The 25,695-nt window shown below is 49.2% G+C and overlaps 1 protein-coding gene across 1 annotated transcript in view; it reads left to right on the forward strand.

Annotated features, from left to right (window-relative positions):
* Ksr2 (kinase suppressor of ras 2) overlaps nucleotides 1-25,695 on the forward strand; it is a 200,347-nt gene that overhangs the window by 117,485 nt on the left and 57,167 nt on the right. The window contains exons 8-11 of the mRNA XM_013014295.1: nucleotides 12,651-12,720; nucleotides 15,679-15,762; nucleotides 24,784-24,851; nucleotides 24,943-24,952. Of these exons, the coding sequence (XP_012869749.1) occupies nucleotides 12,651-12,720; nucleotides 15,679-15,762; nucleotides 24,784-24,851; nucleotides 24,943-24,952 (232 nt within the window). The remainder of the gene's footprint in view (nucleotides 1-12,650; nucleotides 12,721-15,678; nucleotides 15,763-24,783; nucleotides 24,852-24,942; nucleotides 24,953-25,695) is intronic.

A 25,695-nucleotide genomic window follows, 5' to 3' on the forward strand; every position in this document is an offset into this window, starting at 1 on the left:
CTAGCTCATTGGAGACAAGTGTCTCACAGACCTATCTGCCCAGGATGGATTCAAACTGAAATCCTCAGATCTTAGTGTCCTGAGTTGCTAGGATTACAAGTGTAAGCCACCGGCTCCTGACACAGTTTTGTTACCTTTGACCTCCTAAAATGTGGTTATTGGCAATGTGTGGATCAGTCTTCTTTGTCACAGCTCAGGGAGCAAGCTGCTGCTGGCCCCTCATGGGTGGAGGCCAGAGGCTCTGCTTGGCATGCTATAGGGCCCAGGAAAACCCCTTGTAGAGAATGCCCTGGTCCTCCTTGTCACTACTGCTGACACCAGGAAGTTCTGATTGGTAATCTTGGGTCTCTAGCCCAAGACCAGCCACATTGACCATCAGGAACGTGATAGAACAAGCACTTTTTTCCTTGGTCCCCATCCTGAAGCTTACGACTTCATGGAAGGGTGTGTGAAAGGATTCTACATGTTTGAAGCCCACTGCTGTAGAGCCAGAAGAGCCATGGAAGGTCTAGAGAGGCAGGTGTGTGGATGGGACAGCACTCTTGATTCCAGTTTCCATCAGCAATTAGAGTTACCTAGAGATGGCCCATGCACATGACCCTTGGAGAGGCCAGATACGGTGCTGGGTAGATTCAAGCACCTCCCACTGATCAGCATGGCTGTGTTGTAGCAGGGCTCCAGCGGCAGTGACCTCTCTTGAAAGGCTGCGACCAGGACTCATCACAACCCCATAATCTCAGCAGACATCCTGGCCCCACTTAGAGATGCTCAAAGAAAGACAACTCTTTGGAAAACAGTCGCGTGGCTTTGACCTTGGAAAATGATCCATCACAGGGCTGTCTTCCCAGTGTCTGCAGAGTACAGACAGCATGACACCACTTGGGATGGAGCGTTCAGTCACTGAGGGCTGATCCAACAGGGCCCGACGTCTTGGGTCCTTAAGATCTGATCCCGGTCTTTCATAGCCATCTCAGATGGCTTTGTCCCCGGCGAAGTTCGCTCAAGCAGTAATGAGCAATGAGTCGGGGTGGGCAAAGCTCTCAGCCATCCCTTGTTCTATGCACAATTAACTTCCACTGAACATTAATGACAAGGTGGCTGCCTAAATTTAAAAGCCCCACATTTCCACTGGGGGAGAATTTTCAGCTCAGACAGCTTCGAATGGCTCTGAGTTTAAGATCTATAAATTCAGTTCAAGGCAATAAATATGTAAGTAATTGATGATGGATCGTGTGGAGAGCTGAAGAGCCATCCTTCCCAGCAGCAAGCGAGGGCTGTGGGCACGCACTGAGGACAGCCTGACAGGAGGGGGACAAATGGCCAGAGGAACTTGGACTGTGCCATTCTTCCCATAGCTCACGGCTGTGTCTCTACAGAGCCACGGCTGTTTTCCCAAAGGTTCTGCCCATGTTTTGGCCAGAGAGAGGAGTTGTTCAGGAAAGCTGCGGAATAGACACCTAAGTTGCTCTGGTGTGTGTGTGTAGGGTGCTGCTTTGTATTGAGGACCTACTATGTGCTGGCCAAGACACTCTGCAAGATGGATTTCATCCCTCCTCCATCTTACAAAGAGCTGGATTAGAAATGAATTCCATGTATGCATGCTTTGTCTCTTAGGAGAAAAGGGGGCTTTGTGGTCACCACGAGTAGCCCTGACCCTGGAATATGCAAGCCACAGGCCAGCCCTTTCTGGGTCCGAATAGCGAACCCTCGCAGTGGTCTCTATGTTTCACAGTCTCCATTGTGCCTACCCCCATGCATGCCACTGTGCTTTCTGCTGGTTTATTTCCATGTGAGATTATTTACAATTGAAATGGATGGGGCACAGGGCTGGTGTTTGCAGATGGCAGCTGTGGGCTTCTGTCTGTCAACTCTTGTTTTGTCCTCTTTTAAACTGGAGCCAGGCCAGGTTTCCCAGTGAGCATTTTCCTTTGGGTCAAGGACATAGGGTCCGAGGTGGTTCTGTGCTTGCCAGCTGGGCCCTGGGCTTGGCCAGGTCTCAGGGCCGCTTCTCTTCCTCCTGCTCCAGGCCTGGAGTGTTCCCAGGAGATGGTCAAGCCAACTCCTGCTCAGCTCTACTCTAGTCTCTCCTGCTTTCAGAAGCTCACAGCCAGATCACAGAACACAATGTTCAAAAAGAGGGATTTACTGTCATGGAAACCCAAGCCAGGAATCGGCATCCATGTCAGAAAGACCATTGTCCTTAGGGAACTACTGGGCCTCAGTTTCACCATTTACAAAATGGAATCAATACCTTTTTCACTGATGGATTGGTATTCATCTATCCAGGCAACGGGTAGAGGTGCCGTGCTCTGCCATCCTGGCCCTACTCTTGAGGAAATAGGTGAACATGATAGGTGGCGTTGCTTCAGGGGCTAATGAATCTTGAACACTTGGCCAGGGATCCCCAAATTCAGAATCTCAGGGACATTTGCAGGACAAAGTCAGAGGTTAGCACACTAGATTAAAGGGCCAGGTGGCAATTATTTTCAGCCTTATGCATCAAATGGTCTGTGTTATGATTGCTCAGCTCTGCAGTCATAGACAAATGCGTGTGGCCATGAGTCAATAAAACTTTATTCATAAAAACAAGCTGCGGATCTATAATTTGCTGATGTCTGAATTAAGTCACCACCAGGCTTCCAGTGGTTCCAGTGTGCTGATGGTTTGGGGAAACCACCAACTGTCATCACTGTTAGTTGACTGAAGCTACGTAGCTTTTTCAGTTGGTGGCAGAACCGGTAGGTGAGCTCTTGCCTTGCTACCTCCTTTCCTTTTGCCCCTCTGCTTCTCTCTGAAGCTCTCAGAACACCAGTGTGTTCATCTGCAAATGGGATCAACACAGGCCTCCCCCCAGGGTGGCCTGGAGGCCTGGAGGGGTGGCCATGTGAATCCTGGTGGGCGACTCACTCACCCTCACAGATGCATGGGTTGTGTCTGCCTCTCAGGCCTGGGACTGGTGCTTTCTTCCTCACTGCCTGCCCCTTGGCTGGCTGCGCGAGTAGACGTGATACTGATGTGATGCTGTGATGGAAGACTTGGTTTGTAATATTCCAAGTTTAGATCTATATTCTGAACTGGAGAGACCTTCCCTTTTTCCCTTTCCTCCACTCCCCCTCCCCCTCCCATGATGCCACCAACTGCCCCTTAGCAAGGCCCCTGCTTTTCCCCAAGTGCCCGAGGCCATCTCCAGACAGACCCAGGCAGCCTCATTGTCCTAACAACTCCTCTGCATCTCTAGATGGCTAACAAGTGATTTCCCCTTTGATGATGTGTTTCCAGTTTCTTATCTCATTATGTAAAATGCAGTTGGCATTTCGGGGCTTTCCTTTCCTGTTCTCAGGGCTTAGCAGTGAAAGGGTAGCAAGGGGAAGGTGGGCTGCTGCTGCTTTGGGCCGGGGATAGGAAGGCGAGAGAAGAAAGGCCATTTCCTACTCTGCCTGCCTCAGCATGGTACTCCCCTCTCCAGGCCGGGGGCGGGGAGGGGGGTCATCTCATAGTTTACTCTTTTACATCTCCCACCCCCTCAGCCACCACAGCACCCCCCCATCTCCTGCGTGTATCCCCCCCTTCCTACTGCAGAGACCTTGGATTGGCCATCCATCACCCTGCAAGGAGCACAAACACCCCTGTGACACCGGTCTCCCATTGTTTGGTGGCAGGGTTAAAAATTCTTGATACGCTTGAATAAATTCAGCGATGAGCAGATGATAAAATGTAATTGAATACCACAGCCGCTTCTCTTTCTTTCCTGGTGGAGGAATTTATTTGATGCCTACCGAAAGGGTGAAATAAATCACAGGTGATGACTCTGGGTCCACGTTGCTCGCCAGGAGAGGAAAGATGCTCTCCCTATCCCCAGGTTTGATTTATGATAAAGGGGGCTCCCACTGGGCAGGTACCAGCCTGGGCTCAGAGGCCAGGTGGTGAGGGTCTTTTTCAAAGGGAACAATGATTTTGAATGGGGAATATTAGAATCAGTGCGTTTTCTTTTTTCTCCACTAGATCCCGAAGTTGTCTGGTTTATCTTCTAATCGGAGTGAGGCCAGGGGACCCAGGAGATGGCTCTCCTGTAAGCTTTTCTCACTGCCTCTGCACATTCCTGGCCCTTCTCTCACCTGGCATTTGCTCAGTGCCCTCCCTGCCCGTCCATCTTCTACTAGAAACATTCCCAGAAGAACAGGTCCTCTACTCCTTCAGCCATGACCGCCACCTCCCTCCAGTTGTCGTTCACATATCTTTCAGATCGCTCTCTGCTTTGATAAAGTGACAACACGTTATCAAATCACAGTAATAAACTCAGGCAGAAGCAGTGAGAGTTCATTTTCCTCTTCCTCTGCCCTAGGAGTTGATATGACTTTTTAGCATGGCCTGCCACAGGGGCATGGCCTCCTGGAATATTCTAGAGACAGCAAAGGGGATAGCATTGTCACTGAGCATCCTTCAAACCCTCCCTTGCCTGGCAGCTGTCTTCTGCAAAATGGAAATCAAACAGCAACACCCTTTGGGAGGAAAGTGCTAGGACTCAGTCAGAGGGTACTACAGAGGGGTGGTATGAAGTGCTGCTACATAGTTTGGGTTGAAGGCTGCAGGTCATTTGTCCAAAGAATTCTCAACAGGTAAAATGGTCAAGGTGGGTCTTGAACCAGGTCTTCTGACTCCACAGAAGGGGGAAAAAAAATCTTTCTGCCAATTAGCCAAATAAAACAAGTTTCCCTACTCTAAATTAGACATTAGCATGCTTTCTCTGTAAAGGAGCAGGTAATTATTATTTTATGAGCAGATCGTCTCTGTCACAATACTCAAGCTGCTCTCACAGTGAGAGGCACGGATGATATTGCTGAGCAAAGTGGGGGGGGGCAGGGGGAACACGTATGCCAATCAAGCTGTGTTTACTGAACCCGAGGGCAGGCTGCATTTGACCCCAGGGTCAAGTTTGCCAACCTCTTCTCTAAATCACAGTCCATGGAGAGCTGTGCAGTGTGCTAACAGGCGTGTTAATTCTAGAGGCAGACTAATGATGACAACAACAAAACCAATAATCACAAGGCTCCATCAGGCCCCCCACAGAGCCCTGTCCTCATGAGATCGCCTCTCTCCTAAGGAGGCAGGGATCACAATCCCCTTTTTGAAGAGGACCAAAGTGAAGCTTAGGGAAGTCAAGATGGCCGAGGCCCGCACAGTTCCTAAGTGGCAGAGGTTATATTTGTCACAGAGCTGCGACTTCACGTCTCACGCTCTCTCCCACGCTGCACCGGGGGCCCGGAAGCGCTGTCTACTGGGAAGTGGAGGCTGCCCTGCCTCCCACAGGGAGGCCACACACACAGCCAAGCCCCACACGTACACTGACTGGCCTCCTCCCCCCCCCCCCAGTGCTCCCACTCCCAGACCAATGGCTCATGGTATGGCTTCAGATCCATCTGTTGCTTTGGCCACCCAAGGCCCTGGGTGACGATGTGTACGCTTGAGGAGGTCTCTGGAAGAAAGTGATGCCCAAATCCACAAAGAAACTTGATTTTTGACCCTAAGCCATCATAGGGCTGTGACCTTTAGAGGCAGCCTGTAATTAAAACACTTCCGGGCTGGATATATTTGAGTTGGATATTAAAGCAAACAGATTTCTTGGCTGCGGCATGAATCATGTGGTGAGTGCCTTCAGTCGATGCTAAGTTCGATGTGTTGGCTAAATCAGTGGGATTTTAGCTAGTGGCCAGCTCATGGCCCTCAAACGTTGAGCCGTGGAAGTACTATTAGTTTCGAGTATCTTTGGGGCTCCGAGAATCGCTAGTTGATATGACCACAGCTAAGCGGAGCTCGTACAGAGTCCCTCACGTCCCTCGGCTGGAAGCTTAAGGACAGTGTGGAGCTTAGGGTATCTCTGGGGATAAGCTCTGGGGCTCCACTGGCCTAGCTCAGACTCCAGTTGGCCTGCCTGCACTGGGGCCGTGGAAATGAAAAGGAATAGTTCATTTAAATCCCACAGTGTAGGTCGTGGCATACAGTAGGCGCCCAGTAAGTGCTTCCTGCTGAAGGTGATAGTGCTGTGTGCTCAGAGGCCCTTATCTCCATGGAAACACCAGAGGAGTAGGTGGCTGGCTCTTACATCCAAGGAGCTTTCTGCCTTGGAGATGGCCACTAACAGCTTCTCAATCTCTCTTCCTCCAGGAAGGCTTGGTTTTGCAAATTATCTTTGCATTTGTCTCAAAAGGGGGTCCCACACGGGGCTAGGAAGCCAGCCCAGAGTTTTATAAGGTACTAGGATGGACTTGCAAGTCTGGCAGATACTAGCTAGGTAACTATTTAGTTGTCGTATTGTGTGCTTTGTAAACTGGGGTGCCAGTCCCCCGAAGTTGCGTGGATTTAATGAAGAACTGCTGCTACAAGGCGCCTCTGCACGGTGGGTGAGCATGGTGAGGGGAGCCAGGTGCTGCTCCTAGGCCCGCAGGGCCGGATGCTCTGCCCGTGGCGTCCCTTCAATTCTCATTCAGCCCAGGAGCACACACTACCATTTCCCGTGTACCTGCACGACGAGCCTGGAGCTCAAGGTCCTGTCACTCAGCCGAGAATGTTCACAGCTCAGATCGGTGAAATAGAGGCCATGTGTCTGTCCTTCCCCCACCTTGGAGAGTATCTAGTGGGGGAGGGGTAGTACTGGGGGGGTTATCTGTTGGCTTTGCTCCAAGTCCCACACCGAGTATGCCTAAGATCCCCACAGGCCAGGCAGGTAAGGCTCTTGTTTTATTTGTTCATTTGTTACTTAGCAGCGCTAGGGATTGAACTCTGGGCCTCACTGAGCCCTTTCCCTGAACTAGTCTCAGTCTAGATCTTCCTTACCTTCACCTGCTGACTAGTTGGGATTACAGATATGTAACATGATGCACAGCCTGTAAGTTTCTAGTTCAGCAAGAAACTTAACAGTTCTGGTCAGAACTTATTTCTTCATTGGTATGTTAATTTATTCATCATTCATTTATCCACTCAACACCACATTTTATCCCCTGAGTAGATTCTGAATTAGCTGGGGAGAGACCCTTTCCCAACAATCTCTCAGTCCTGATTGAGTCTCCACAGTAGACAAATTATAATTATTTGAAAAAAAACCCTATCTTGTCATCTTCTCATGGTTACCTCTTTTTTTCCCTCTCCTGGGGCTTGGAAATGTCTAAGGAATTGTCCCCCAAGACCAGCCTGGGCCCTAGCATATACTCCAATTAAAAAAAAAAATTCTCCTTTACATCAGAGAGAGGAAACATGTTTTGATGTCATGAAAAGGACACAGCTATGGCATCAACTAGCCCTGCCTTTGCTTTTCCAGTGAGTGTGGAGCGAAGGATTTGGAGTTTTAATTGGGGGCTGCTGTGGGATTGTGACAGCTGGAGAAGTCTGGGCCAGGGTAGAGGTGGGAGGTGGAAAGTGGCCTGGTTGGGGAGGCTCCAGTCTGTTTCTCCATTACCCTGCTGGGTTGACTCCCCTCAGCCACCAGAGGGAGCTCTTACACTCATAAGGTCCAGCACAACATCTGGCCTCTGGTCTAACGCACATGGTCAAAGTCTCTGTTGCCTTAGGACCCCCCACATCTGTACTGTTTCCTTTTCCTAAAAGGCTGGCATTTGTTGGCTCATTTACTTTCTGATTCTCCTGCTAGACTCTAAACTCAAAACGTGGTGATATTTTCCTGTCACCTGTTGAGTTCCTAAAACCATGTCTGGCACAACACAGGGGCCAGATAGTTTCTTCCAGCTCTTCCAACAAAAGACCACAAACCTAGTGGCTCAAAACCACACAGACAGACTGGCTGTTGTTTATTGGACCGGGTTTTGTGACCTGAATTCAGAATTCAAGTCCTGGCTTTTACTCGCTTTCAACAAATGGTCTAACTTCTTGACTTTCTGTGGTTGAAGTGAGGGCGAATGATAATGGCTGGCACTCCGTCAGATTGGGAGATGAATTAATATGTCACATAATGCTATTGGACTGGCTTGGTTTGAAATAATGTTTAGGATAGGGTAAGACCGAACATAAAACAGATCTGTGATTGTTTTTCTTCTTCCCACTTTTCTTCTTCTTCTTTTTATTTTGCAGCTGGGGTTTGAACTGAGTGCTTTGCAGAACTGTTGCTCTACTTACAGTCTACACCTCTAAGTATGTGTGTGTGTGTGTGTGTGTGTGTGTGTGTGTGTGTGTGAGATGTGCATGTGCGTGTGTTCCTTGACTCTCATCCACCAGCTGGGATGACAAGTATGCACCACTATGCCCAGATAACAGTTGAGAGGGAAATCTCATGAAGTTTTCTGTGCAGGTTAGCCTCAAATCACGTTCCTCCCATTTCTAGCCTCCCATGTAGTAGCTAAGGCAGACAAGCATGAGCCACTGGTAACCCAGATCTTCTCCATTTCTTTCTCTTCCCCTGCCTTCAGTTCCTTATCACCAAGTTTTACTGATGTCTTTGTGTTCACACTTCTGTGTTCTTTCCCAGTGCCCACCTCTTTATTAGCCTGACTTTAGGCAAGACAGAGTCTGAGATTTTCATTATAAAGCTTAACATCGTATGGACACTTGGTTTGTTTAACACTGGTTTCTTCTGTTAGGAGTTCTGTGTGTCTTTCTGACTACCAAGGTGGTTACCAAGGCCAGGCTGCTAGGTTTGTTTAACACTGGTTTCTTCTGGTAGGAGTTCTGTGTGTCTTTCTGACTACCAAGGTGATTACCAAGGCCAGGCTGCTAGGTTATTCCCCTTCTGTTGCGAAGTATTCATTTTTGAGAGGGCAGAGACATCTGTAGACTCATGCAAAAGAAGAAGAAACCTTCCTGCATCCATTGCTTTATCATTCTAGGCACAGGAAATGAAAATATTTAAGAAGAAATGTCTGTGACTCTCCCCCCAAGCCCACAGGCAGCTGGGATGTGCAGCATCCTGTGTCCATGTCTACAGGACTTCTTATCAGAAAACGAGGGAGAGAAAAGGCCTTCTGTGTGGGCACAGAGACATTTTAATAAGTGCTTTGATTGTTTAACAGCAGTCTCAGGATTGGTTAAATTGCTGGAAATGTGATTCTCCTTCTCTGCTAAGAGAAGGCCTTGATTCTCATGGATTACCTCTCTGTTCTCCTTTCCAATAGGTTCTCTTTGCTCTTAAGGCTTCCAGGAGTAAATTGTTTGAAACCCAAAGAAAGTAAAGCAAGGCTGCTCATGTTCAAGTCTGCACGCCCACGTAGAGCTCTGAGGACTTGAGGCTGGGAGACCATACTTGATGTGTGATGTAGCTGACAGAAGCCACTGGGAAGGGAGATCAAACCACCCTGCTTGATCTTGTGTGCTCTTCTGGAAGGGCGCTGTCCTTGAGAATAGAATCTGGGACGTGTGGACCCTATCTGAAGGGTCGGTTCTGTGCTCTCAAGTCCTCTGCAGCTCCAGCTGCTGTTTGGTGTTGGTGATTGTTTTGGTGAGTGGTCATGATGGTGCTTAGGGAAGAGTTAGTTAGAGAAACAGGAATTCTTTTCCTTATTTTTTAAAATTGTTGTGCCAGTTCTGGAACTTGAACTCAGGACCTGGGGGTTGTCCTTGAACATTTTTACTCAAGGCTGGTGCTGTACCGCTTGAATCACAGCTCCACTTCTGTATCTTTGGTAGTTGATTGGAGCTAAGTGTCTCACAGACTTTCTTGCTTAGGCTTGCTTCAAACCATGGTCCTCAGATCTTAGCCTCCTGAGTAACCAGGATGACAGGTGTGAGCCATCAGTGCCTGGCTGAGAATTAGGAATTTTCAGTCTTGGCTGACATTTTGAGCCATTTGAGGGTGGGAGGAGGGGGTATGTCTGTGTATTTCAGGATATTGAACCAGCTTCTCTGGCCATCTCTCACTAGATTGTAGGATACACCCCCCCCGCACATGCACACTCCTCCCCCCCCCCGCACAGTGCAATACCCCAAGATATCCCCCAGACATTGCCAAGTAAGGAAGCAATGTTCCTCTAGTTGAAAGCCTTGAGGCTTCTGGGAGGCATGGGGCAATGGTACTTGGCTGTCTATGACCTTGATTAGATTGCTGCACCTGTCTGAAATATTGTCTCCCTTTGTGCCTGAGACAAATGGTAGCACTTTTAGTGCTTCCCATGGGCAGAATTTCCAGGCACAGCATGGCACCGTGCACATATGGAGGGAGCAGTATGCTCTGTGTTTCTATGACAATAGTCCTGGGTTTTGCATGCATGCACACTATGTGTACACTTGGCTCTAGGCACTGTGCTGTGAGGTGGGGGTGCAAAGGTGGAATGTAGCCCTTGCTTCTGCAAAGGTAGGCAGATTTGTTGCTGTGTTACCTGGGTCTTCACTCAGCAGACATTACTAATGGGTCTTGATGTGCTTTCCTGGGGAGCCTCAGCATCCTTCTCAACACAGCATCCTAGTCAGGCAGTACTAGTGGCTCATGAGACGAGAGGCATTTGGTGCCTCTGGTGGTCTTTTCTTTTTTTGTCAGTTGTGGACTTGAACTCTGGGCCTGGGCGATGTCCCTGAGCTCTTCAGCTCAAAGTGAGCACTCTACCACTTGAGACACACAGCCACTTCTGGTTGTTGATTGGAGATAAGAGTCTCATGGACTTTCCTACCCGGGTTGGCTTTGAACCATGATCCTCAGGTCTCAGCCTTCTGAGTAGCATTACAGGCGTGAGCCACCAGCTCCCGGCTGTGCCTCTGATTTTCTGGAAGTTTCATGTGAAGGCTGCGCCTTCCCGGCATGGGAGTGGCAGTCACAGGTGAGTCTTTGCTCTACCTCCTGTATCAGCTCCTTGAGGAGGCAGGAATTAGAACAAGAATATATTTGAATTGTTTTTCTCTCTTGTCCTTTTTTTGTTGTTGTCAGTCTCAGAAACTGAAACATGGGGGGAAGTGGGCTTTGATGAGTTTTGTTTTTCAGTTAAGCTAGAGGAAATTCCACAGGCTGTGATGGTGATTGATATGTCATGCTGTCTGTTTCTTGAGTTTTCTCTGCCCTTTTGGGCTCAGAGAATCATTAGCTGTCTTAGAAAGGTTTCCCGCTTTCCAGGGGGCACCATTGGGGTCTCGGGAAACAGCTTTCAGATGGCTGGCGACAGTGTCACCAGACAGAAGAGAGAATGAGTGGACTGGGGTTAAATACTCCTGATGGGTCCTGACATGCCGGCTCCCTCCCTCCCTGCTCTGTTCCATAACAATAGCTGTGAAAAACGAGGGGCATCTGTAACCCTGAAACAAGACCACACCATCCATCTGCTGGGAAGAGAGTCCCATCCCCCGCTCAGCTCCCGAGTTCACAGGCGGCATAGGAGTTCATTTCTGTTCTCATCTCACCTCCGTGGCCTCGGGGGCCGAGGAGAGGCTGGTGCAGATGGCCAGACAGTGAGAGAAGCTGGGGCTGGAGCCAGGGTCTGCACAAGACCTTGAGCCACCGACGGACAGAGTGACAGTGCAGCCCACTGGGATTCAGACTGAACGTGCAAGAAATGACCACATAGGAGACGCCTATTGTGAAGGCTGCATGGTTTATTCCTTCTTTGTCACTCTCATTTGTCATTCCATCTATCTGCCCATTTTCACCTACCTATCTGTCCATCTACCCACTCAGCTATCTATTATCCATCTATCCATCCACCAATTATCCATCCACTTACGCATCTATCCACCCATTCATTACCCATTCTCCATCCATCCATCCACCCATTCATTATCTGTGCATCCACTTGCTCGTTCATCCGTCTTTCCATCCATCCACCCATTATCCATCCATTCATCCGTCCACTATTCTGGTATGACATTAAACGGCACATACTAAAAGAAGTTAGCAAACAGTATTTAACTACAGCCAATAGAAAATGGGATAGAGTAATACAGTTTTCTGTTTTTTGGAGGATTTTTTTAATGTTTCATTTTGTTTTGTTTTGCTTTGCTTTGCTTTAAAGACGAGGCCTCTATGCAGCCCAGGCTGGCTTTGAACTCTCAGTCCTCCTGTCTCGGCCTCTTCCTAGTGCTGGGATTATAGGTGTGTATCACCTACCATGCCTGGCTTAGAGTTCACTTTTGAAATAAGCACTTCGGTGGATTCACTATAAAATGTTAAAGAGTTAATTTTATGAGTTGCACAACTGTCTGGCAGAAATGAGACTGGGCTGGCCTTGTGGGCATTGGTAATCGCTACACACAACTTCACCAGAATGCAGGCTGTCAAGTCCCACTAGCCAGGATGTGCTGCTGCTGTGTGGCCTCTGCTAGAAAAGGCCTTGAGCAAGGGACTTGCCCTCTCCCAGGCTCAGTATCCCCATCCGTGCAGTGGGGGAGCTGGCAACTTCGTTCCTGTGGTGGTTTTGAGGATGTAGGCTGCACTGTGTGACTGCGGTTCCTGTGACTCATGGGCACATGCGTGGCACCTGCTACATCCTCCATAAATGGAAGTGATGGCTGATTCTATTCATTCTACAGCTGGTTTCTCATAAGGCATCTTCTGGCTGTACTGCCCAGGGAGCCTTGCAGTTGTGGATGTAACAGTATTCTGCTGCTGGTGCCTTCAGCAGGTGAAGGTGTCTGGCCATCATTCCTTTTCTTCCCAGGCTCGACCAGAGCCTGGCAGCCCCCTGCCACGGTGTAACAAGCCTTTCTCCTCCACTTTTCTCTCTCTGTAGACACACTGTCAGTGCCGCGCTGGTCCCCGCAGATTCCCCGCAGAGACCTGGGCAACTCCATCAAACACAGGTAGGCTGCCTGTGTGCACCTGTAAACCCCGGGCATGGGTGGGCGAGGTAGGACAGAATATTTGGCCCCAGCTCCTTCATTACCATAGTAACTAGAGGTCTGAGACCAGTGCCTCTCACAAGCTTGCCTTTCGTCAAAGTCACCAGGCTTTGGAGTCACTGCCTATGTTCCAAATTCAGAGTGAAGGGGGCTGGGGGTTTAGCCCGCCTGGCGTGCACAAGACCCTGGGTTCAGTCCTCAGCCCTGGGGGGGGGGAAGCTACAAAAGACCAAATTCAGAGTGAAAAAGCTTTGAAACTTTGAGAAAGTTGTTTGCTTTCTCTTTTTCATCAAGTAAGTCTTCCTACCTCCAGGATGGTTATGAAAGTTAAGTGAGTTCACATACACACACTCACACACACATACACACACACACACACACACACACACACACACACACAAAGTGCTTCTCACAGGCACATAGTAAATGAACAGTAAATGCTGTTGCTTTAGGTCCTAATTTTGGGTAATTCTTACCCAGGAAATACAAGGTTGTGGGCTGGACCCTGGTGCTTATTCTCTCCTGAGGTGGAGGTAGGCTGGGGCTGCTGCTTGGCAGGGTGATAGGATAACTTCCCCAGGGTTATACCTGCCTTTGTTGGGAGTGGGTTTTAGCTACTACTAGTCTGCCCTTATAACAAGTTGCTTAGTACCCTTCCCCACATCTGACTTTCTGTGGTTTGCCCCATTGCCTTACGATCTCTTTGGGTTGAATATGATCACCCTTATTTGATAGATAAGGAAACTGAGGCCTTGGTGGAGGGGAACCACAATGGGGTCAGCCAGACAGCTGAGGCTGTTCCATGCTGTGGGGCCTCTGTGAGCCAGCTGATGGTCCCATGCATGGATTCTTTCCTCTAGATGTTTCTGTGTCGGTGTTGCAACACTGAGCAGGATGTAAGGCCTATGTCTCCAGAAAGCTGTCCACCTAGAGGAAAGTCAGCCAACAGACTGTGACATCCCAGGGATCCCAACTGGGGGAGGGACACACCAGGGGTGGAGACATAGCCACAGCTGGAGGTCACCCTCACTGGAGTGGCATCTTGTCAGTGGCTTTTGAAAGAAGTATGTTGACAGGATAGTTGTCAAACCTCAAATGAGAAAAATTGGAGGAAGCTGTGAGAAATATGTGATAGATGCCTGTGGTCAGGCTGTGAGCTGCAGAGAGGAGGAGCAAACACGAGGTCTTCACTGTGTAGGCTGCCCACAGCACTCAGGGTCAGCCACGCCCCTGGCTTAGCCACACCCCTGGACTGGCCACACTCCTGATTGAGCTCTGCTTCAGGATTGGCCACAACCCTGAATTGTCTACATCCCCGATTGAGCTTGGCCTCTGGATTGGCCACATTCTGTCTCAGCCACACCCCTGAATTAGCCACACCCCCTATTGAGCTTTGCTCCTGGACTGGCCATGCTCCTGAATTGCCTGCATCCCTGAGTCTGCTGTGTTTCTAACTTGGCCACACCCCTGGCTTAGTTTCATCTCTGCCTCAGCCACACCCCAGGATTGGCCCTGATTTATCTCCATCCCTGAATTGGCCCCACCCCTGCCATCTATATTCTAGCTGAGGTCACCCCCAGGCTTTCTCATCCTGACATTGGAACCTGGTAGTGCCTCAGTTTCTGTATTTATGCAGAGCTAAGAGGGAGCAACCTGGTCATCTGAGACTTGGGACTGGGTTCCTAGAGGTGATCTGTTCATCTTTAGTCGCTCTGTGTTTCTCCTTGGGCTTCATGTCAGGGGCTAGAGATGGGTACTCAGCCCAGCCTTGGTGAAGAAACCAAATTAAAATCCCATTCTCTCTCAGCAGTCACTTCAGCCAGAGCCAGGCAACAAGGAGAGAGCTGACCCTGGGGACAGGCCAGGGTTGGAAAGGGAATTTCCCCCCCTTATCCCACTCCCACCCCACCATGTACACTTGTGCTCCATCCCCACTCTTCTGGATGCTGGGAGAATAGCTGCCCCGTGCCATTCCTGAGAGCTGCTGCCTTCCACAGAACAGACTCTTGTTATACTCCTTGGCCCTGCTCAGGGGGCCCAACAAGTCCAGAACTGGGGGCTCTGCTCAGCATACCACTATATTTGCTTAGATGTGGAGTCTTCAGGCTCCAGCTTGTTCTGTTTGGAGAGGGATTGACCCAGATTGCCATGATGGTACAGCCAAGGGAGGCTGCCTTTCCCTCAAAATTCTCTGCCTCCAAGTTATGTAATCACTTCCCATTTCCCATTTGACACTGGAAGCGGTGAAGATTAGATACGACTCCTGCCAACGGTGGCACAAATTGAAAATTAAAATTAACTGTGACCTGACAACCTTCAATCCTTTTCCTGGGAGCCTTGCTTGGCTTGCTGCTGCCTCCTCCCAATGGGATCTGGGGATAGAAGGCACCCAGCGGCCTTGTCTGGGAGTTAATCAAATGGGTTCCTACCCACACTGGTAATAGGGCTCCCTGGGAGATTGCTAAACTCTGTGTTTGCAGTTTGAGAGGTAGGGGAGCTGATGGTCAAAGGCTTTCCCTTTTGGGGGACTCCTTCATTCCAATAGTTGGGCTCCATTCCTCTATTCTGAAACCAAACTTGGCCCAGAGTAGAAGACCCCTCATCAGTTTTTGTCTAGTGAATGAAATAGGCCATCTATTATAAATGCTCGTTTGCTGTCCAATACTAACTTGGTGCCAGGCCCCTGGGGAAAGCCCTAGGCACGCATGACTTCATTTAATCCTCCTGACAACCCACGAGGCCAACACTGTGGCCATCCAGGTGAAGGGACGGAGGGTACAGCAGTTTAAGCAACTTGAGGAAGAGAGTCACCGATGTTGGAGGAAGCAGGATCGGATTCCAGTACTCAAGGGCGTCCTCCTAGAGATTGGTTGATTGCTGTCCTCTGCTCCTTGAAACATTTCTGTCTCTCTTCTACAGGTTTTCCACCAAGTACTGGATGTCTCAGACGTGTACGGTCTGTGGAAAGGGGATGCTTTTTGGTCTCAAATGTAAAAATTGCAAGTAAGTGGCTGTACTTGGAAGGGACTTTCCGAAGCACCTGCTATCAGCTAGGCACGTGCAGCACCTGATGAGAGCCTGGGCGTTTGCTTTCTTTTGAGAGAGTCCTTTGGGGTCCATTTTAGACATTCAACATTCGGGCGGGGGAGGGGGACAGTGCAGAGGGAGTCGGGTGATTCTGGGTCATAATCCCCGCTGACAGAACATAGTAGGGAACTCAGAACACTGGGCAGGCCCACGTGGACGCTCCATGCTCGAATTGTCTAGGATCAGGGGCTGGCAAGCCTGTCCTCTCACAAATCACACTGTCAGTATTTGAAGTTTTGCAGCCCATTAGTGGAGGAATCTGCATGGCAGCTTCTTAGCAGAGCCTCTTCAGCTCAGGAACATTCCTAGACAAAGTAGGCACAAAGCAATGAACTTATTCCAGCAAAATCTGATGTAGAAAAACCAGCCTAGTCCTGTGGTGTGCTGATTCCTGGCTCTTGGAGTTTGTAGGGGCCTTTGCGTCTCCCTGCTTTCTCTCCTCAGGGCACTTCTCTGAAGGAGTATTACCATTCGAGTCTCAGCCAGGAAAAGCCATAGCTAGAAAGTAGCAGTCAGGACTTGAACCCAAACTCCATAACTCCTGTTCTAGTCACTGTGTCCTTACGTACTGGCTAGACAGCTGGACCACCCAGCAACGCTACCTCTTCCCACTCCTTCCCCATATCCATTCTGTCATGGCTGACCAAAGGGAGGGAGGGAAGCAAAAGAAAACTCACTCCAGGTGTGAGCTCAGCAATCACACTAAGCTGGGTTCAAATCCCACCTCTGTGTCCCTGTATGACCCTGGACAAGTCCCCAGTAGTTTCATCTGTGGGAGAGGAATAATTAATAATCAGATCTGTCGCAGGGGGCAGCAAAGCACTCATCAAACCAACACGCCGAGGACAGCACAGCGCCTACATTGAGTTCCCAGGCTGGCTCTGGCTCCTTGCACCGGGTATATTAACTACCTGCTCAGGTCCCATCGCTGCAAAGTGGCCAACAACACTCACTCCACCTTAGGGGAAGAGTCTAGGGATTCCCCTTGCACTCCTGCCTGGCCTTGCTCTGCCCGGTTGGCAGGCAGAGGTCGCTGTCTGTCTTTCGGGTCCTTTTGGGCCTCCCTCATCCCTGCTCCTCCCTGATGGACAGGGGTGGGATAGCCATCCTGGTCATCTCTCACCTGCCTGAGAAGGTCAGGCTGAACCCTTCGAGCTTCCTGATTGAGGAGAGCAGAGCATTGTTTGCTTCCAGCTCTGAGGGAGCCATGGGTGGAGACAGTCACTGCCCAGGCATTGTCTGGCAGCCCCACAGCCCACAGGTGACTCCTGGAGGGGGGACCGGCAGTAGGGGCCAGGGCTGGCTGCAAGGATCCATAGGCATTTGGAACTACCAGGGTACCAGGGCTGAGGTTTAGGTCCCAGCTCCATCACTGAACTCTTGGGTGTGAACTCCAGCTTTTTCAAGTCGGTTGTGTTGGCCTCAGTTTTCCCATTGGGACATGCCCACAGGGCTGTCAGACGGACTCAGTGAAATGCACTGGCCCAGTGTTGTAGCCAGGAACATCCCTCTTCACCTGGTGAAGAGTTCAAAGCTAGCTGTGGCGGGATTGCCCTGATCACCAATTTGCCCCTAGAAATGCTGGTCAGGAAGTAAAGAGCCTTAGAGACACGTTGCTCTGACAGTGCAGTGTATGTACATTGTGGAGAGGTGGTAGGAAGTGGGAGGCCCTTTCTCAGAGATATCTCCTAAACCATTCTTCATTTCAGTCAACAACTACTTATTAGTTGGATCGTGAATATGCTAGATTGAGTAAATGCTGGGGATAGGAAATATCCCAACCTCCCCAAGTCCTTCTGTCTGTTAGTTTTTGTTCTTGTTTGTTTTCCAGATTTGTTTTGTCTTTTGTTTTCTTAGACCTTTGCTGTGATTGACTTTGGATCACCATCCTCCTATCTGCTAGCTAGCTGGAACTATAGATGTGTATTACTAAGCCCAGCCCTACCCCTGTGTTTTGACTGTGGGGTCAGGTGTGGAATTTTCCACGTGTGGTGTCCTGTTGGCACTCACCAAGTTTTGCATTCTGGGTTTCAGATTTTGGGATTAGAAATGCTCGGCTGTAATCTGTAAACACTGTGTATCAAGGTGTCTTCCAGGCACTGGGGAGGAGGGGGGAATCAAAGGGACAAAATCCATGTCATGGTAGGTGGGCAGGAGGTGCACAGCCAGTAAACCAAGTGAAGTTCTTAAAGGGGGTCTTAAAGAGATAAGGCTGAAAAACTAGGAGACAGGAGGAAGTAGAGAAGGGAAAATAGGAATTAAAGAGGTCAGGAAAGGTCTCCTGCTAGAGTGAGAATTTAAGATGCAGGAGTCTGTGGCCCAGGTCATTTTCTGTCCCCGAAAGCGGCCAGAGGTGCACATTTGAGTCTCCCAGGCAGGAAATGATTTATCCCTTTAGCCCAGAGCACTCTGTGCTTGCCAGAGACTCCCTGGGTGGCAGGAACTGGGCTCTACTGTCCATTGCTTGGGGGGGGGCAGGACCAGAAGCACTTGGGGGCTGGGGGAATCCTCAGGCCTCCCTACAGTTGAGTTAGAAATTGTATTTGGTTCATTCTCCAACTGCTGAGTGATCCCCACATTTCTTTTTCTTAAATTATGGTCCTCGACCTTTTGGTTTTCTGAGATAGTGTGTCTTGCTATGTAGAACAAACTCACAGTCTTCCTGCCTCAGCCTCCCAAGTATTGGAATTACAGGTGTGCACCACCACACCTAGCAGTGGGTCTCACTTGAGCATGCATCAGAACGCGCCGGTGGGTTGTAGCACAGATGCAATGTGGGCTGCATTCCTCTGGAGTCTCTGCTCCAGGATCTCTGCAGTCTGCACATCCTGCAAGTTCCAGGTGGTTAGGGGGTCTCGGTTCTAGGCCCCCACTTGGGAGAGCCACAGCCTGATGGAGAGGTAGCAGTGTAAAAGTCAAATCAAGTTTTCCTGTCTGGCTGGATGTTTTTGTGTGGATGATCACTACTCCTCCAGTTTGGTTCAAGTTCTTCTGTTTTTCTGCTCTGAGCCTCCCTGTATAGATCTGGCTTTTGTTTGTCTTCATCTCTCCTGAAATTCATGCAATAAATAGTTGTGTAATGAGTCATAAAGATAGCCTGTGATTGTGAAGCCAGGCTGTAGGACAGATAGGCCCAGATTTGAGTCCAATTAGTATGTGATCCCTCAGATTGCTTACCTTCCTTTGGAACATGGGGATAATAGCTTCCTAGCTAGCTTGTTTCAAAGGAAAACCAAGCAAGTTTACCACTCTGTTTCATGTTTATTTTTGTACCTGGCTCACTTGAAGTACTTAATCTCTGAAAGCTAACCTGATTTCTACTTGAAGAATTAATTAGTTTGGGGGTACCCCTCCACCCAGGAAACCAGAAACTTCTCCACATCTAACCACCCCCTTCCCTCCTGCTTCAGCTTAGTGCCCACTTCCTGAGGAATTATCATCAAGCTGTCTTGTTGGTGTTCTGAATAGAGAGATTAATGAACTGATGAGAAATTAAAGCCCAGAAAGCAATCTGCAGTTATCGAAATCGAGGCGTCTTCGTCTGATAGGTTCATAAGCGCCGAATGCAGCGGTCCAGTGTCAGCACAATCCACGGATTGTCTGATAGCTGTGGATCCAGCTGGCCCAAGTTTGCTTTTGCAGGAAGATGCTGGTGGGTTTCCCAGCCCTCAGGCATGTGTTATCTGCTTCCTTCTGTGTTCCCAGGTCCTCCCAGGTCCTTCCAGAAGTTTCTGCAAACTCAGGTCTTGGTCTTTGAGAACCTTTGTACCTTAGTCTTCATTTCTTGCAGACAAATGCACAGAAGTGATTTGGGAGGCTTCAAGCTGTAGATAAAGAATCGATGCCAAGATGTATTTATTTTTTCTGTACAAGGCAGAGTACAGAAACACAGGCAAGATCTTCCTAGCCACCACGGAGAAGCGGCGCTGTAGTCTGGCTGTTTTCTTGCGCTGCACAGCCTCTGTTGTGTGGGTTGTGCCCTCGCTCTGAGAAGTGTGGCCAGCCCGGCCTAGTGTGCTTACAGTCATGGTCAGCTCCCAAGGTGAGCCCGGGCCCCACCCAGGACTGGATCGAGGTGGCAGCTGAAAGTGGCAGCTGGATCCCTTGGCAGACTCCCTGGGTTGCACTGCAGAGCTCCAGGTCTGGAGCTCCAGGCCCTTATACTAGGCCTCCCTGCTGTTTTCTGCTTGTCCTCCATCTGTGAGGGAGGGACTTGGCTATCCAGAGAGCACTGGGCAACAGGGAGAATATATTGGCACAGAGGAAGCCTGGTGGGGTGCATGGATGGGGTGGGATGCACATCAAGGGTGCCTGTCCCTGAGGACCTTGTGAAGGAAAAGGGTTTAGCAGGTGAAGCAGGGCAGGGAGGAAAGGCTTGCAGCAGGACTTGAGACTTTTTGGAGTTTATTTTGCAGTGGTTTTCATCAGGCACCGGGGATGGGGTGATTGATTCTGCTTTGCAACTATGCTCTGCACCCTGACCACTGACTTTCCAGCTCCTCTCTGGGAAAGCAGTTTTGGCCTTCATCCTGAAGGCGGGCCTCAGTCATGGGGGTGGGGGAGGATGCTGAGGTCATGATGGCCACTTCCTGGGCAGGGGCAAGCGGAACAGTAGCCAGGGGTGCTGGCATCCCCAGACTCCCCGGCTCTGGAGGTCCAGGTTGGTTGCAAGCACATTAGCATAGGTTCTGAGGTGCGGTCCTCCTCATTGGGAGAATCCAGGGTCTGGCCCATGTTCGTGAGCACATCCATGCCTTGGTGTTGAGCTCATTCTTCCCTGGCTTGCATGGTGTTTTGGGGCTGCAGGTCCCTAATGCAGGGTTGGAAAAAAATCCCTCGAGGCAGACTGGCTCCACGGTGTGTGCGGTTTATGTGGCAGAGCTCGCTGCAGGACCAGCCGATTCTGGAATTACCTGAAACCAAATCCCACTTAGCTTTTTCTCCCCACTTGCAGCCTTGCTGCCTCACAGCGGGACGGGTCTCTCCTTGAATACATCCCTTGCAAGAATCCCACGCTCAGTGTAGGCTTCTAGGGAGCCCAGCTCATGGCAGTAAAAGGACAGCAGGGATACAGACTCTGGGCAGGAGGAGCTGAGCTCGGGTCCCAGTCTGACCACTTCCTGGCCGTGTGATTTTGAGGAAATGACTAAACCTCTCTGATGTACAATGAGGCAGATGTACTCGCTCAGCATGCTGAAGATTCATGAGTGCCCCAGTCACATTCATGGCTTGGAGATTTGGTCAAAACCTTTAAATAAGTGGCTACCATTTAACACCGGAAGCAGAGTGGCTTATGGGAGTGAAGCAAGAGTGGGGTTCTGGAAAGTTCTGGATATTTCTCACCTAGCTGTGGCTCTTGTTTTCCAGTATTCCTTGGGGATCTTTTTTTCCCAAACTATATGACTTCTTGGGAGATATGCTAAAGGTAGACCTCAGAAATTCTCAGCCTCACCTCTGTTCAGTATTTGGAGCTAGATCATTCTGGTTGCAATTCTGTGCATTGTAGCAGTCCGTAATAGCTAGTTGTGACAACAGGAGACATCTCCAGATGTTGCCAGATGTCCCCCAGGGCTGCAGAATTGCCCCCATCGGAGTGGAGTGCGCATGACTGTCAGTAGGCCAATGCCAGTCACTTGCCCCATGGACGCACCCAGCGAACACCTGCAGTTTCTAGGGTGAATTATACTTTTCCCACACGAGAGGTATAGAGTGAATGATGGGGTTTCTCACCCTGTATTTATGGGTGGTGATTATAGGGCTGTATTCTCTCATAGGGTGGCCAGATACCCCACTTTGCCTGGGACTTTCCCAAAGTTATCACTAAAATTCCCAAGTGCCCAGAAGCTTCCACGTCAGATCATGTCACGTAGCAGAGGCAAATACGTGTACACGCTCCATCGGGTTACCACCCACTTCTGAGGCAGTGGTTGCTTCCCTGGGCACTTGGGATGTGCTGGCAGCCAGGATTAGCTAGCATGGGCTTTCTAGTTTCTTCTAGGAATGCTTCAACACTATCTCCACAGTTCCCTCCCCGCCCTCCCCCAGTCTTGCCCCTGCTGCCCTAGCTGACTGGACTTGCTTACATTTCCTTCTTTCCACACCACTGCTCCCCTCAGTAATTTGCACTTAAATAAGCCATGCCTCCTTGCTCAGTTTGGTTATATCGTGGGGCCTTTTCACTCAGATTGGCTGTTTTCAATTCCCTTCCTTGCCCTGTGTTCTCCTCACCTGCGTTCTTGTACCCATCATTCCATGTTTGATTTGAATTATTCCTGGTTTTGCAAAAATGGAGCCAGCCACAAGTGTTAGGAGATCAGAGTGTGAAGTCTGCCTGCATTGGTCTGAGCCACTGGATGCATTCCTTGCTTCCGACCTTTGCAAACTGGAGAAATCACAAATGCCAATGTTGCAGCTGCCGCCAAGTTCCTGGAAGCTTTGGGAATTCGTACAACAGGCAGGATATTGACAGGATATAATTATGAGCGCGCATTTCAGAGATCACCAGCTTGAATCTTGAACTTACTTTGCCATTAATAGAAACACTTCAGCTTTTTGCAATAATTATCATGGGTATTAACGGTCCCTTTTCTGCATTTTAAACCTATTCTAAGCAAAAATCACAGTCCAATTACAGTTGTATGTGAGAGATGAGGAAGCTGAAGTGAATTGATGTAGTGATAGTGCTGCTGGGGGTGGGGTGGAGTGATGGTAGTAATAATGGTGATGATGGCGGTGGTGAAGGTGACGTCGATGATAATGGTGGTGGTGACGGTGGTGATGGCATTGGTTAAAGTGACGATGATGGTGATGGTGGTAGTTATGATAATGGTGGTGGTCATGGTGGCGATAATGGTAACATTGGTGATGGTGATTACAATGGTGGTGGTGGTGGTAATGATCGTGGTGGTGGTGATGATCGTGGTGATGATGGTGATGACGGTGGTGGTGATGGTGTTTATGATGGCAGTGACTGTAGTGATGATGTTGATTATGGTTATTATGGCGATGATGATGATGATGATGATGATGGTGGTGGTGGTGGTGGTGGTGGTGGTGGTGGTAATTCTCAGGAATCTTCCCGAAGATCCACTGTGCCTTGGTTAAATCCCTGTGCCTGCCCCCTGCTGAGGAGGAGGAAGGGAATGGATGGGGTGCACTGCACACAATGAGGGTGCAGTTTACAAGAAACAAAGCATTTTCCAGAAAAAAAGAAAGATCCCTAATCAGCAATATTTAATTGATTTTTTTCCCTCTGCCCACTCTTCCTCCCTTGCCTTGCTTTTCTCTGCTCTCCCACCATGTCTCCAGTATCTATTCAGCATAGTTGAGGCACCAGGCTCCCTCTAGAAGACCCGGGGATGGGCAGGGGGCACACCCAGGAAGAAGGCCTGCATTGTTGTGTATTGGATATACATTCTCATGCCCAGTTTTCTGAGGGCATGGTGTTACTTTGTCTCCCTCCACCAGCAGCCCCTCTGGGAGATAAGATGTTCCACACAAGCAACTTTTCTCCATAACTGAAGCTTATCCTATTAATGCTTGAAAGTTTGAAAAAAAAATTGGCCGTTTTCAATGAAAACGCTAACTAAATCCTTTCCAAGTGTCCAGGCTCTCCAAGGATAGAATGACATCCCCGTGTGTACTCAGAGAGTCCTTGTGTAGAAAGTACAGTTCTACTAGTGCAGGTGTGCTCTGTGCAGACATTTTCCTGATCGATGGTCCCTTGTTCATACTGCTAAGAAGTCAGAGCCCTGTGTGCAGCTCAAGTCTGCTTGATCCCAAGACTGAGAGGTTTTTTGTTGTTGTTGTTATAGTTTTGTTTTGTTTTGCTTTTTTGCCTTTATTTGGGGAGAAGAGGGGCAGTACTAGGATTTGAACTCAGGGCTCCTTGCTTGCTAGGTAGTTGCTTTACTGCTGAGGCCAGACCATGGCCTGTTTTGCTTTCATTATTTTTTTGAATAGGGCTTGGTATTTATGCTCAGGCTAGTCTGGACTGTGATCCTCCTATTTATGCTTCTCATGTAGCTGGGAGATAACTGACAATGGTATAAAGGTAGAGGGGAGGGAAGAAGGAGGAAGAAACCAGATACTAGAAGACAGGTAAGAGTCAAGCCAGCTAGGACAGAAAAGTCCAAGAGATGCCATAGCTAAAGCAACCAGCAAAATGCAGGCCTGGAGGCATGGCTCAAGTAAAACACCAGCTAAGCAAGCCATGCAAACCTGAGGCTCTGAGTTCAAACCCCAGTAGTGGCAGAAAAAAATGTATATTGATGAAAGCATATTGCTATTCTGAATGGAAAAAACATCAATATTCCTTGCCATTGTAAGGTAACCTGAAAACATAGATATTAAATGTAATCCCCATTGGTTTAATTCCCTGAGGTAGGCTGAGAGTCCTGGGGCTCCTTTTTCTAAAGCTGGAGTGAAATTCTATCTGTGCAACGGAGACTAGTGAGTCTTCAAGTCACGTGATGGTCAGAACCATGATGATGCTGATGATGAGTGCAGACTGCCGGGGAAATGAGTTGGAGGCATGAAGTCTACGTGGGCACTAGTGGTGAAAAATGGCCACCACTGTTGGACCACTCTCAGGATGGACCCAGGAGGGTATGTGGCAGCAGCTGCTCTCCAGAGTTAATTATCTGGGTTACCAAAGATGAGTGTTTGCTGTAACTTTCTCATTTCCCATCTGGGTACCCACAATACCAAGAACTTTCCAAACCACTTGGGGTAGCTCATTTATCCATCCACTTTCTCATCCATCCATCCACCCACCCACTTATCTACTGATACATTCATGCATCCTCAGCACCTGGTCCATCTATCCATTATCCATCCATTCATGCACCAACTTATCCACTACTTTTTCCATCCACCCACCCATTGTTCCATCCATCCATTGTCCATCCATCTTTTTCTTTTTCTCTTTTTTTTCAGATTAAAGTGCCACAACAAATGCACCAAAGAAGCCCCGCCCTGTCACCTCCTGATCATCCACCGAGGAGGTAAGTATTTAACCCTTGCTTCCCTTGGGTAGTGGTGGGCTGGGAGCCTCTTGCATGCCACCAATAGATGCCCCAGGCAGCATGATTGCAGATGCCTCCTGATCCTTAACTACTCTCTCATTCCATTTCGTTCCCTCAGACATCTTCTAGCCTGCCCCTCATTTTCCAGGCTTTTATGCTGGTCTCTGATATTGCAGTTCACCTCCCCTCATTGTTAGCCCTTGTTCTTTCATTCCTGTCTGTTCTTCCAATTTTCACTTCTGCTCTTTCTGCCAATCCGTTGCTTTCCCTTCCCATGAGAAGAGTGCTGGCTGAGTGCTCTCCATCCTGCTCTTGCCATGTTCAGTCAGTTGGCCTTGCAGAGGTGAGCATGGAGAAGTCTCTGGCTCAGGTTTGCTGGTTTAGGCCATCTGGGAGTGTCTGGGCCAACCTGATTGGGCTGGGTGGTTATTAGAAGCCGTTCCCAGTGCAAAGGCAAGACCAATAGAGCTGGAAGGAAGGCTTTTCCTTACTCACAAAGGACTTAACAGGATTTGACTCTGAAAACCTTTTCCATTTTCCAAATAATTTCCAGAATTCTTGCCCCAAACCCTCAAACCCCACTATCTTCCTTGTAGTCCATCCCTGGGGGACTCTCTAGGTCTCTACTCTTGATTCAGTAGCTACAAGCCACATCTGGCCATTTAGATTAATTAAAATGAAATAAGAGCACAAGTTTAATTAGTCATGTCAGCCATACTTCTAGGGCTCAGTAACCACAGGTGGCTGCCATATTGGATTTGATCCAGATTCAGAGCCATTTCATCACCACAGAAACTTCTCCTGGACATCATGACCCAGACCT

The sequence above is a fragment of the Dipodomys ordii genome, unplaced genomic scaffold (genome assembly GCF_000151885.1).
Source record: "Dipodomys ordii isolate 6190 unplaced genomic scaffold, Dord_2.0 Scaffold23, whole genome shotgun sequence".
Taxonomy (NCBI): Eukaryota; Metazoa; Chordata; class Mammalia; order Rodentia; family Heteromyidae; genus Dipodomys; species Dipodomys ordii.